This window comes from Cebus imitator, unplaced genomic scaffold (genome assembly GCF_001604975.1).
Source record: "Cebus imitator isolate Cc_AM_T3 unplaced genomic scaffold, Cebus_imitator-1.0 Scaffold633, whole genome shotgun sequence".
Taxonomy (NCBI): domain Eukaryota; kingdom Metazoa; phylum Chordata; class Mammalia; order Primates; family Cebidae; genus Cebus; species Cebus imitator.
This window is the reverse complement of record NW_016107948.1, coordinates 237,356-250,767: the sequence shown is the minus strand read 5'-3', so window position 1 is coordinate 250,767 and position 13,412 is coordinate 237,356. Positions and strand designations below refer to the sequence as shown.

The 13,412-nt window shown below is 42.7% G+C and overlaps 1 protein-coding gene across 4 annotated transcripts in view; it reads left to right on the top strand.

Moving 5' to 3' along the window:
- The window catches only part of SLC44A3 (solute carrier family 44 member 3), a 71,153-nt gene that overhangs the window by 39,217 nt on the left and 18,524 nt on the right, over positions 1–13,412 (top strand). For 2 of the 4 annotated variants that reach the window (XM_017517472.2, XM_017517475.2), the window contains exons 11-12: positions 4,411–4,567; positions 7,284–7,370. In XM_017517472.2, coding sequence (XP_017372961.1) covers positions 4,411–4,567; positions 7,284–7,370 — 244 coding nt within the window. The remainder of the gene's footprint in view (positions 1–4,410; positions 4,568–7,283; positions 7,371–13,412) is intronic. The other 2 variants (XM_017517473.2, XM_017517474.2) reach the window with 2 other exon arrangements.

Genomic DNA, 13,412 nt, shown 5'->3' with positions numbered 1-13,412 from the left:
AAAAAAAAAACAGAAGAAAGAGAGGAATTAACAAAGAAAATTTCCCAGGGCTGGAGGACACAAGTAAAGAGATCCCAGAAGCTTCCCAAGGGAAAAAAGATCACAGGCAAAGGATCAAGGACCAGAATAGGATCTGACTTTCAACAGCAACTCTGAACCAGAAAAACAGTACAGCAAGGCTGTAGAAGTCTAGTGAAAGATTATTTGCAACCTAGAATTGTGTAGCCCATCTATAGCTAGTATAAAGTGCTCTACCTAGTCCTACTACCAGTCAAGGGTAAAGAAGAATAAAGTCATGCACAGCCAGTCCCAAAATTTCCCTGCCCACGTTCTTTCAAGGAGGGATATTCCCCACTGAAACTAATAAGTAAGCCAGAGAGGAAAACATGAGTTTCAGAAAACAGGCTCAAGAAGAGAAAGGAATTCTCGGGAGGGTAGCTATGCAGCAGGTATAGAAAGCTGCTAAGGTAGACAGTGGGTTCCAGGAGAGATGTCACCATGAAAAGAAAATGGAACCGAGGGAATACTAGGTGTATTCGAACACGCTAAGAAAAGCCTTTACGCATTGGTGAAGCATTCGGTGATGCCCATGGAAATCCAAGCTAATAAAAAATATGTAACAACTTCAGAAAAAAAAAAAAGTTGTACAGGAAGGGAAATCTAATTGGAATATACTACTTGGATTAGTTGTGAATATTGTTTACAGCACATATTTATGTATGAATAACAAACAGTAAGCATTAATAACTTTGATGTGATTATATTGGAAGAAAGGATGGGAACATGAGTGTGAGGGGGATTGGGGAAGTTAGGCTATGTAAGAAAATGAAACCAGAATCTTTCATAGCAGAAAAGTCAGTAGACAATATCTGAAGCTGGCTGGGCGTGGTGGCTTACACCTGTAATCCCAGCACTTTGGGAGGCCGAGATGGACGGATCACCTGAGGTCAGGAGTTCGAGACCAGCCTGGCCAACATGGTGAAACCCTGTCTCTAAAAAAAAAAAAAAAAGTAAAAGATAATATCTGAAGCTGAAAAATCAAGAAATAGCAGTAAGAACATGTAATTTTGAGGTGTGGAGGTGAGTTCTCTAAAACAGCTCCGGTATTATCTCTAGGGAGAGAGAATTATGAATGGGGGAAGAAAACTGCTATTTTTCCTATTAAGCCTAGCAGTGCTTTTGGGGTTTGTAAGATACTTTACATATTACTTTGATTTAAAAAATAATTTATAATATACACAATGATTTATTTTTAGCACAACTATTCCATTTATTAAAGAGCTCTGCTTCCTTTTTTATTTTCTGGCTAATTTTGAAACCTCAAGGTTTTTCCTTATCTCAAAGTTCACAATTCTTTGTGTCCTTTTCTGGCCTGCACTCAGGGTGAGGATTAAATATAGCCAGGGGGCATTCATCTTTGTCATTCATTTAAGCACTAAGAGGGCAGAAGAGTTCATACAAAGACCGTCAGGTACCAGAGTATGGGCAATCTGTAGAATTTACTTTTTACAACCATTTGCTTGAAGAGGGATCAACTGAGAGCCAAAGGTGCTGTTAGGGATGTGATAGGAAGAAGCTAGCACCATTCAAGGTGTTTGAAGGGACACTTGAGGCATAGCTTCATCATCGTTTTCAAATATACAGACGATGGTTTCCAGCTGCTCTGGATCTGCTGAGGGAGAAGAGGAAATGGATTCACAGCAGAGCCTACAGAATTTAGGTAGAGACAGATGAATTTCCTAACATAGCAAGAGTTACCCAGGCCAGTTAAAGAATGCTCTTCTTTATAATAAAGACAATTTTCATTTTCTGTAGAATTAGAAAGAAATACAGCCTTCTCAGCTCTCCAAGCCCCATTTGCAGTGATCTTGTTGTAAGAAATACGGCAAGGGACCTGGTCTCTGCAGAAACCACATGGTCCTTTGCTGGGACCAGCTTTATGTTGAAGGCCATTCGTCCCGTGCAGCCCACATCTAGTCCAGCAGCCTCAGCACAAAATTCATTTTCTGTAATGTCAGAAGAATTTTTAGTGAGCACAGGCTGCATCTAACTAGAGCTAAAGCTTGTCCCTAGGACCATGATGTGACTTGCTTGGCTGTGTGCACTGTGCTGTCTGATGGGACTGGAAGTTACAAACAGTACTTGGTACCATGACCCAGAGGTGTCAGAGGACTTGGATGGATGGGACCAGGAAACCCTTTGCCCCACAACTTGGATTGATGTATTCTGGGGACCTGGCTTGTTGTTCTGGGAGCCAGGCACCGTTAGCACTCAAAACAGCCACACATCCAAAAGAAGGGGGAAGCTGGGCTTCATGGGGCACGTGCTGGAGTTGCCTTACCCTCTAACAATGCCCGTGTCTTCCTTGCTGCCACTACCCACAGAATCGGGGTGGATGTGGCCCAGTGGGAAGGTCTAGAGAGAGATGAGGAAGCCTGACTGGGGACCTAGTCCTCTCCAGCCTCCTGAGAAACTTATTGCTGGGTTTCCCCATATGCTCAATCCTGCAATGCTGTCCCCCAGGTCAATTCTTAAAATATGAATAAGTCCAGAGATAAGTATTATGTTTAGCATCACTGGGTGCGTCAGACCCTCTTCCTGAAGGCAGGTTTGTCTGGTTGTGAGGGAGACAAAGCAGGAGGCACAGCCACGCACACACAGCAGGGAGAGGTAGCAGGATGACGTTACCTTTGAACATGGAAATGAGTCTGAGAGGAGAAGGTGGCCCCAGAGACATGCCACTTCATTAGCCTTTTTTTCCGTAGGGCTGTTTCTAGTTTTGAGGGCAGGTATTGAGTGACTCCTGGCTCTGTGAGCTGGCTTGGGTTGAAAGGGCTCTCTTTTTAAGTTCCCTCTCTCATCATGTGATAACCCAGCTTCTGGAACCTGTGGGTCTTCCAGCCAACAAGCCTTGCAGAGCCTCGAGCCATAACCAGGATGTGTTACGGACCAGGGAAGCTGAGGCAGTGGAGGCAGTCCTCTGCCTGAAATGGTTAACCCCACTGCAGTGAAACCTCCGAAGGCTGATGGCTAACCCCACACTTCAGTACCTGGAGGGCTAACCCTGAGGCCCAGTGGCCTATGAATCATTTGTTTCCCTGCCAGATGGAAAGCAGGTGGTGTCCTCTTCTCCCTGCATCCCCTCTTGAGCACCATAATAAGTTCTAAGGCACATAAATCTCCTCAATGGAAAAGTAAACATTCTTCCTTTAAAAAAAAGTGAGGAAAGGGAAAAAAATGTGTCAGATTTTCCTGGCCTACACTACTCTTCTAGTTTATCCGATCAAAATGAATTCCTATTAGCAATAGCTTCCATGGTTTTTCCTATTTTAAATTATACTGGGTTGAAACACACATCCCTCTTTTTGTGGGACAACTGGGTTGCAGTTTTTCAGCTCCCAATATTACTTTCATGTTCTCTTTTTCTTCCCAGCTGATTTGAGTAACAGCAAAATGCAGCCATTGCCAACTCTTGAAACATTTTTGGCTGCCTTCCTTTTCCTCTCTCAAAACCTAGGCTGCTGTCAAAACCTTAATTCATAGTGACTTATTAGCAACCAGAGCAAGTTGGAGAATAATCCATTATAAAGAAACCAAGCTTCACTGGGAATCTGTGAAGTTGCTTCTCAGAAAGGCCTTATTTTGTAGAACTGGCTTCAGCGGGAATTCAGAGGGTCACCCCTGGGGCGGCACCAGCCCCCACTCCTTTGTTTTATCTTCAGGTTTAGGGGAGAGTGACGGCTGTGCCCATTCTGTTCTTTCTCACTTTTTTCCCTGCCTGTGAAACTGACTTGTACACATTCTTGGGAGCTGCGTCATGACAAGTCCCGTAAATGATTCACACTGGAGTGACCTTTAAAGAGCAGGGTGGAAACCAGCAGGATTTGGGGAGCCTAGAGCTGTGCAGAAGCCAAGTACCCGGGGCTCTCTGTCCCCTCCCTGTAACAGGAGTTCACTGTTGCCTCTGTGGCCACTGACCCTGGTCACGTGATGTGGTGATGATTTTTTTTAATCACCAGGCGAATGCTGGCAATATTTACGTATAGTCCTGTGTAATCAAACCTTGGAGACTGTGCTACAATTAAACTTCCGAAAGTAAAAATGAGATGAATAGGCTGAAGGGTTGGTGGATGGGCTAGGCATTATAAAGAGGAAATCTTTTTTAACTCATCAATATTTTTTTTTAATTTTTTCTGTTTTATATTCTTTGTAGCATTGAGTGGCACCAAAACGAATTAAATTAATCCAAGAAACAATTTAACCAAAGCTACCAAGGAGTATAAAAAGTGTGCCAAATGCTATTGCATCACAACTTTCTAAGTTGTTACTGCCACGGGTAATTGGAACCAGAGAGCGTTTGCTGCTTTATAAAAAGTGTTTTTAAAATGCTGTCTTTTTCCCTATTTCCAGAAGTCAAAATGACCCTCCGGATCGTCCCATCCTTTCGTCTCTCTCCATTCTCTTCTTCTACCATCAAGGAACTGTTGTGAAAGGGTCATTTTTAATCCCTGTGGTGAGGATTCCAAGAATCATTGTCATGTACATGCATAATGCGCTGAAAGAGCAGGTAAGGCTATCTCCTGAAACACTGAATGTTCCGTGTTTGGGTTGCCAAAAACTTAATTACTAGAAAACTACAGCGGGTCCCAGGACAGAAATGTGACCTGCGGCCATGCAGAAAGCCCCTGTGCTCCCCAGCTCCCATCCCCCGCCTCTCCCAGCAAACCTTTTATTTTCCCAGAGTCTCTGTTTTGTTTATGGTTTTGTTTATTGGGTTTTCTCCAATGTGGTGGAGATGGCGGGGGGGAGGGAGTAGTTCTGAGTTCACTGAATTTCCTTCTTATGCAAATGCTGAACAAATGGGATGAACTCTTAAATGTTTATCATGGTTTTTTTTTTAATCATGCTTTTTTAAGTGAAAAAATACACTATAAGATAGGAATATTTGTTCATTTCTGTTTTAATGCTAAAATATTGCCTGCCTTTTGTGTTTCTCAGAAGGTGTCATGGGAAATTCCTGGCCTGTGTGAGGAGGAAGGAGGGAGAAAAGGAGAGAGTTTGAATGAGTGTACATGAGAGTGTGTATGTGTGTGTGTACATGTGTGTGTGTACACGTGTGTGCACTAATGCACTTGAGAGTGAGATGGGCCAGCTGACCTCCATCTCAGCTCAAAGGACAGAAAACTGTAGGGCTTTTGTGCCTGGGGGATTTCTCCTCCCTGGTTTTTATTTCCATGCACATTTGGTTATGAATGCCAGTGGAAACCAGAACACCAGGAAAACAGCTGTTCTCATGGTATTTCTGGCCTGCCAAACAAGGGAAGATTGGACTTTTCCCAACTCTTCTGTTCTCACACAATGTTAATCTCTCCCCCATCACCACCTCAGAGTTGGTGACTTGGTCAGTTTCATAAACTTACCTGATTCCAACCTTTCAGGTGTAGCTATGTGTCCTTAGTAAATTGAGGACATTTTGCCCATAGGTTGACATTTTATTTTAGAATTGTTTTCATTTGCTTTTTAAAAATATATCTGAATTGTTGATATTTTAAAATCTATAGTCAGGATTTAGTATATCAATTAGAAGCAATTGATTGGATATCACTTAAAATTATCTGGTTTCCTTATCTGGAAATGCATGCTAAGCAGTTGCCCCTGATTGTAGAATTATTTTATTGTATTTCTATTAATATTTTGCTTGGCCACCTTTTGGTGACTTGAAGAGGCATTTCGGTATCCAGGACAAAACTAGCTACTTTTGGCTCCTGCATTTTGGAATCAATCCTTCAGTCTTAGCAAACTTGCAGGATTTCTTGAAGAACAGGACAGCATTTTATTGTAAATCTATTTGTGATGTGTATGTGTGTGATTCATAATAGAAAATCATGAATTAATGAGCATCGGGGAGCTTTCTGTCCCTCCTAAAGCTAGGCATCTTAAACTCCCTGGGGAAACAGCCTTTCGTAAGTCTAAAAGAGAAGTCAATGGAAGGCCCAAGGTCTCTCTGACTGAGGTCTAAAAGGTTATTTATCACTTCCCAGATCCCACAAGGACCAAGGGCCAAAATTGCTTTTAATGATGTCACTATTGGGAAAATGTGTCCTTTCTTAGGTTAAAAAAAATTTTCTTCCTCAGCAGCCTTACTGCCCAGCACTGTGTCCATGACTTAAACATTTCACACAGCCACCGTGTGATTTTTCCCAGTTAAATAGGCTCATTCACCAACACAGCCAGGCTGAAAAGTATCCAGATCAAGTTTCACCCAATTGAATTAACACTGGGATGAGAAAATGTCCATATAAGGCTGAGTTATTCCTGGGGTCCTCATCCTAGGCTATTTCAGGATTGTTTTCAGGGATGTTTTCACTCTGGAGAGTGGGTAGGATGCCACCAAGCACCCCTCCCTCAAGAGGTTCATTAAAGTATTCATTCTTGAGCTATGTACAAGTTCAAGTTATATTTTGAAGGAGTCATTTATCTCTCAAACTTTAGTCCTGAAAAAAATCACTACAGGATTTATTTCCCCCAAAGTTAAACTTGATGCTTTACTTATGTGGGCACATAACTAGTATCTACAGTGCATTATTTGTTTTTTGGTTTCTGGGATGTGATTTTTTTTTTNTTTTGAGATGGAGTCTCACACTGTCGCCCAGGCTGGAGTGCAGTGGCATGATTTCAGCTCACTGAAACCTCCGCCTCCCAGGTTCACATGATTCTCCTGCCTCAGCCTCCTAGGTAGTTGGGATTATAGGCACACACCACCACACCTGGCTAGTTCTTTGTATTTTTAGTAGAGATAGGGTTTCGCTATGTTGGCCAGACTGGTCTCGACTCCTGACCTTGTAATCTGCCCTCCTCGACCTCCCAAAGTGCTGGGATTACAAGTGTGAGCCACTGAGCCCAGCTTGTGACTTTTTCATGAATGTAAACTTTGCTTTAAAAAAGCAAAGTGTACCATCAGACACTTAAGGGCAGATAAAGGGGGAGGAAAGGTGGTTTTTACTGGAACCAGAAGGCCTGCTTTTCCTTTACTGTAGTATGGACTGACCTCCCTTTCTGCTGAGGTTAATAGCACCCCTAACAGGTAAGTCCACAAGAGAGAAACATTGCTCCTCAGTAATACTTGAACCATAGTCAGTAGTATTAGTATGCACAAAATAGAACTCCCACGCCACCAGTGTTTCCTAGGTGCATAAGTCAAAACTGTTGCCTCAGAAACTGCCTGCTTGCCTTCTTTCCGGTGTTGTTTTTGACTCTGTTCCTTTGGTCTCAACCTGATCCAGCAGCGTGGTGCATTGCTGAGGTACTTGTTCCGATGCTGTTGTGGCTGTTTCTGGTGTCTTGACAAATACCTGCTCCATCTCAACCAGGTACGTCTCCTACCTCCTGCCTCAAGAACACACAGAAGGGTCCAAGAGTGGGCTCCATCTCTTAGATCAAGGTTTGGCAAATTCTTCTCTAAGGGTCCAAATTGTGTAAATATTTAAGGCTTTCGGACCAGTCTCTCTGTCACAACCACTCAATTCTGCCATCATGACAGGAAAGTGGCCGTAGGCAAAATGTCAATGAATGGATATGGCTATGTTCTAAAAAACTTTACTTATCAACACTGAAATTTGAATTTCATATTATTTTTACATGTCAAGAAATATTCTTTTTTTGGTTTTGATTTTTTCCCAGCCATTGTAAAATTGTAAAAATTGTTCTTAGCTCCTGCCAGAGGAAAGCAAGTGGTGTGATGGAGCTGGCTCCTGGGCTGCGCTTTGCAGACCCTACCCTAGAACCATAGGCCATTAAAGCCATGCTTTGAATTCTAAAAAAAAATGTCTTCCTCTTTTCGGAAATAAAGTGGGGGGAGTACTTAGAAACTCTAGCATAATGAATGTATATCAACGAAGAGCTAATTTTCAGTGTCTTCTCTAAGAACTATAATTTTCCTGAACTGGGAAAAGAATTGCCTCCCTAATTTTCATAGATTTCACCAATTTTTCCTTTTCAAGCTATAAATATTCCTTTAAAATTATAAAAATTATATCTTGTAATTGTTTGGATTTCAGATTGTTTTTCTCTCTTGAATTTTTCAAATTGATGGAAATTTAAATATGTTGTATTTTTCCATAGATCATTTAGATTTTAATAGCCCTTAGTCAAATTTACACAAAGCAGTATTTTTGTAAGTTAGCAGACTGTTTTATAATTTAAATGTTCACAGAAATCTCACTTAGAAAAGTACTTCTTATAATTGCCCCCTCCCTAAGAAATGTACCTTTAGAAGTAAAGAGACTAATTAGACCATCTATGTTTAATGTCTTATAAGTGGTATTTAAAATACTTTTCATTATTCAGGGAAAAATGTAGCCTTTTTATAGTAAGGTCTATTTTTAGGCTTTTAAGGATCTTGGAGAACATTTTAGAGTATATTCAGTTTTCATCGGGATTCCTGCAAGCCAGCATGTATAAAACACAATCAAATAGCATAGGAGCTTTCAGAATGGGGGCAACATATAACTTGTCGTATGTCAATATTCAGTCCAAACCCTTTGAATACATTTGTCATGGTGTAAGATGTTTTAGCTGTGTGTATGTATACAGACACCAACTTACTCCATAAATATTTTAAGATGCATTGCAAAAACGTATTAACTATGATTAAATATATATGCATGAAAAATCAAGGCTAAGAAACATATAGATAGACTAGAAAGACAAAAGCAATGAATGAGACCATTGATATACAAATATGCTGGCCATATGGCCCTACAAGGCCCTGGGGTTGACCTGTCATCCCCTCTCACTGTATTATGGGAATTCAGGTACTTTCTACATCCCTCTTTCACTGATGGTTTTCATTCTGACCCCTGGAAGCCTAAAAGCTCCTGTGGACACTGTGGGGACCACCATGCGAGGAAGGCAGTAAAACGGGTGAGGTGGAGGAAGGGTGGGTCCTGGCCCCATACCATGCCTAACCTGCCCGGCCTTGCAGCCAGAGCAGCTCCACTTTATAAGGTTTAGTGGTGGGAGTGTGCCGAAGGTTTCATTTGAAGACAGGTCTCTGCTGCTTAAGCACATTTGAAAACCTCTGGTCCCATTTTCACATTTGTTTTCTTTGCCCTATTATCCTGAGGTACGTATTTTTCTGCCTTCTGAAATTTCACCGCCTTAATTAATCCAGCACCATTTCCCTTCGTAGTTCAAAATGTTTCCAAGCTCATAAGTGACATTAATGTTAACCACTTCATAATGACCACTGTAAAGGTGATGACTTCTTATAACACATGCGTCGATGACAGTAACGATCCCTGATTCACAAAGACTAAGCCAGCCTTGATCCAGCTCCTGTAGTGAGTCAGTGGTGCAAATGGGGATAGGTCTTTCAGGTTCTAATCCTGGTGCCTGTGCGCTAGGCTGTGGCTAAACCAGCTGTCGCGGTGCCTTTACCTTGGGGTGACTCCTGTAGAACTGGGTGGTGCCAGCTGATGTGGGTGTTGCTCAGAGGTCTACGGTTCAGGAGATTGGGAAGAGGAGGAAGAATGGAAAAACAAGAATTGATGTGAATATTACTGGGGAGGGAAGGGTCGCCTCTGGTCTACATCAACTACTGGAAAGCAGAGTGAAATAAAGATGTTTAAGACTAAAGGTGGTTGTAAATGGTGATCAGAGCAACTGTCAGCCTCTTTTGGCGGCGGACACAGGAAAGTGAGTGTAAAATGAGAAAAGGAATTTAGATTCACTGTTTCAGAAATTACTTGCATTGGAATGACTTACTAGGGGACGTTGTGGCATCTCTGTCTCTGGAAATCAGATTTAAAAGGGCTGAACCCTATTTTATGTTCCTCATTTTGTAGAATAGGAGCTGGGAAATACTGAAAGAGAATGAGATCCATTTGTTACAATCAAAACTCAGATGCTCATCTTTATTTAACATCAAGGAGCTGGTTAGGCATCCCACTGCTTTTTAAAAGCCTAATCCATCTTCACTAAGTCTTAGTGGTAAGGCAGTGGCAATTGCTGCATTTTGTAAACACCCAGCCTAAGGCTACACGGGCATTCACTAGCAGAGTGGGGACTAAAACTCTCAGTCTCATCATTCCTCATTTACTTTTCTCCCTACATCATAAATACTGTGTATATACTGAAAAAATTACATGTTCACCTCACACAAGCATTCATCCAGCAATCATGTGTTCATGCCGTATGCAGACCATTTCCACCTGGGCATAATAGGGGCCAGGACTCTGGCAATGCACAAGTGATACAGAGTCATTACTGTATAGCACAAAAGCCAGGCCTCCGGGGAATTGACAAGCTAGTTGTTGGGGGGCAGGGGCCAGCAAGGGGCATATGCATGAGACATTTATGTGACAGTACCGAAAAGCGCATGTTTAAGTGTTGGGATAGGGCTGTGGAAGTTCAGAAAAGGGGAAACTTGGTCAGTGGGAGAGGTCATTTGACTCTGTAATTAGGGGAAATTTCCTAGAAGAGGTGGACCTGAGTATAGAGCACCTGCTGGAGATCACCAGCTACTAACAAGAGAAATAATAGCTGTGGGTATTGGCAGTAAACTGTTTTGCCAGTTGTATGCTGAGCACTTTTCCTGTATTATATCAATTGTTAAGTTTTGTTTTTGTTTTTGTTTTGTTCTGTTTTTTGAGATGGAGTTTCCTCTTATTGCCCAGGCTGGAGTGCAATGGCATGATCTCAGCTCCCTGCAACCTCTGCCTCCTGGGTTCAAGTGATTCTCCTGTCTCAGCCTCCAGAGTAGCTGGGACTATAGGTGTTTGCCACACTACACCCTAAGTTTTCGTATTTTTAGTAGAGATGGAGTTTCCCCACATTGGCCAGGCTGGTCTCGAACTCCTGACCTAAGGTGATTTACCCACCTTGGCCTCCCAAAGTGCTGGGATTATATGTGTGAGCCATTGTACCTGACCAGTTGTTTGTTTTTGAGATAGTGTCTTCAGTCTACAGACAGGGAGATTGAAGGTTAGAGAAGGCACATAGTGGCCGAACTAGGATTTAAATCTAAGTCCTGTTTTGCCTCCAGGACCCAAGCCCTTAACTACTGGGCATTTTAAAATAGCCAGAGGAGGACTTGACCACCACCTGGGTATATTCTTTTCCGCTCCTTGCAAAGCCAGAGTCCAGACAAGTAGCGCTGGCAGAGCGCATCTTGTTACCTGGCAGACTTTTGTGGAGGAGGACAGGAAAGGGGAAGGTGCATTGAAGATGATGACTCACCGTAACTGTAATCAAATAGTTATCAATGCAGAAAAGGCTGGTCAGGGTGGTCTGGCCCCTTCTTCTTTTCTCAGGCAAGTTAGTGGTCAAAGCTTCAGGGAGTCTTGGCTATCTATTCCCAGAGACTTTCAGGTAAAGGGAACTTACAGCCTCCCTGCTACCTCCCAGCACTTTCCAGGGGCCTGGCTGAGAACCCCCCTGTGAGACTACAGGGTAAGCACTCAGCAGGAATGCCATACTTACTGTTTCTTACAGGGTCTGTACGCAGTTCCTCATGGCAGTGTCTCCCTACGCGCACATCTCTTGCACATTGTGGACACACGCATCTGTCCCAGCCCTGATGTTGGCTTTAGGTCAGTGTTCCTCTAAGTATGAAACCCACTGGTGGGCCCCAGGACTCTTCCTGATAGTTCCAAACTGACCTGAACATTCTAGAAAACCCTTTTTTCAATTTTGATAGGCAAATAGCAGAATTCCATACATTTTTCATTTTTGCATACAACAGTGAGCTGTTTTGCCAATCAATAAGGTAGAGCATGTGTTATTAAAGCATACTAAAATGTGTGCTTCATGAACCCAAATTGATGTCTTAACATAGTTTCTTAAGGACTCAAACTCATTGTTCTTTTCAGACATCTGGCTTCCGAGGCAATGCCTGGTGACCCTGCAAAATTGGTGAATGTACACATGCAGACAGTTGGGATTTGCAAATTGGGAAAAGAACACTTTGCTACCACCAACGTTGCCTTGAGTTGACTGTGTTGTTCAGTTGCAGTCATTCTTGTCTTAATTAACGTTTTACTTCTCTTGATTATTCAGTTCTTGTTTATTTTATTTAATTTTTTTGAGACAGAGTTTCACTCTTATTGCCCCGACTGGAGTGCAATGGTATGATCTCGGCTCACTGCAACCTCTGTCTCCCGGGTTCAAGCAATTCTCCTGCCTCAGCCTCCCAAGTAGCTGAGATTACAGGCATGTGCCACCACACCCAGCTAATTTTATATTTTTAGTAGAGACTGGGTTTCTCCATGTTGGTCAGGCTGGTCTCGAACTCCCGACCTCAGGTGATCTGCTCTCCTGAGCCTCCCAAAGTGCTGGGATTACAGCTGTGAGCCACCGTGCCCAGGCTTTTGTTTAATTGATTCTATTTTTATCATTTTAAGCATTGCCTTCCTCTTCAATGCTTTGTTCTTCTTCCAGCAGAAGTAGGAATGGGTATAGGCAGTGAGCTGTGGGCTGGTTTCAGAAGTCTGGGAACCACTGTATCTATACCAGTCTGCTGGGAGAAGCTTCCAGGTAAAAATGACTTCAGTCAGGTATAGCAGCAGTTTGCCTCTGCCTCTTCATTATTTGAGTAACTTGGGTGAGTCTCTTAACCTTGCTTAGCTTCTGTGAAATGAAAAGTTTAGGTTCAGTGACCGTCAAGGTTCTTGTGTGACTTTTTGACCCTTGTCATGGCATCCAGCCCAGAGCTGGGGGCATGCAGGGTGCCACCCCGCTGCCTCAAAGCCATGAGATGATGCTGTGTGTGGGAAATGAGGGGAGAATGGAAAGCAATATGAGCTGTTTGTTTTCCTGTGGTGTTCCAAAATGACAGGCTCATTTCTCTTCGTGATATACATTTTATTTTATCCATGGTGAGGACTTATCCTGAAACCACAAAAATCAGTGATGTTTCATGTTACCTCAATTCTGAGCCACCAGAATTCTGTAGAGTTGTCTGATAATGTGAATGAACAAAGAGAAGCCATCTATCTGTATCTACTTAAAGTGATCCTGCTGGTAGTGCTGCTACAATATATTGTGATAAATAAATAAAATAACTGGTGATGAGATTCTGGTAAAAGGCCAGGCACCTCGGTCATTCTTGACGATGGAAGTGTGCTGTAAGTGGAAGTGGCCTTCACATCCCTTTTCTGCCTGGGCTACTATGCAAGATAGCTGGGAGCCTGATGGATCTGTGCTGCTTCCCCTTGAGAAGGGACCCAAGTGACCCTGATGCACCTTGATGCAGTGTGTAAACATGCGGCCTACTTTCCTTTGTCATCCCTCTAGAGAAGACCTACTAAACACATGTACAGATTGTTGCCTCTTGCTTTTTTTTTTTTTTTTTTTTTGAGATGGCGTTTCACTCATGTTACCCAGGCTGGAGTGCAATGGCGCGATCTCGGCTC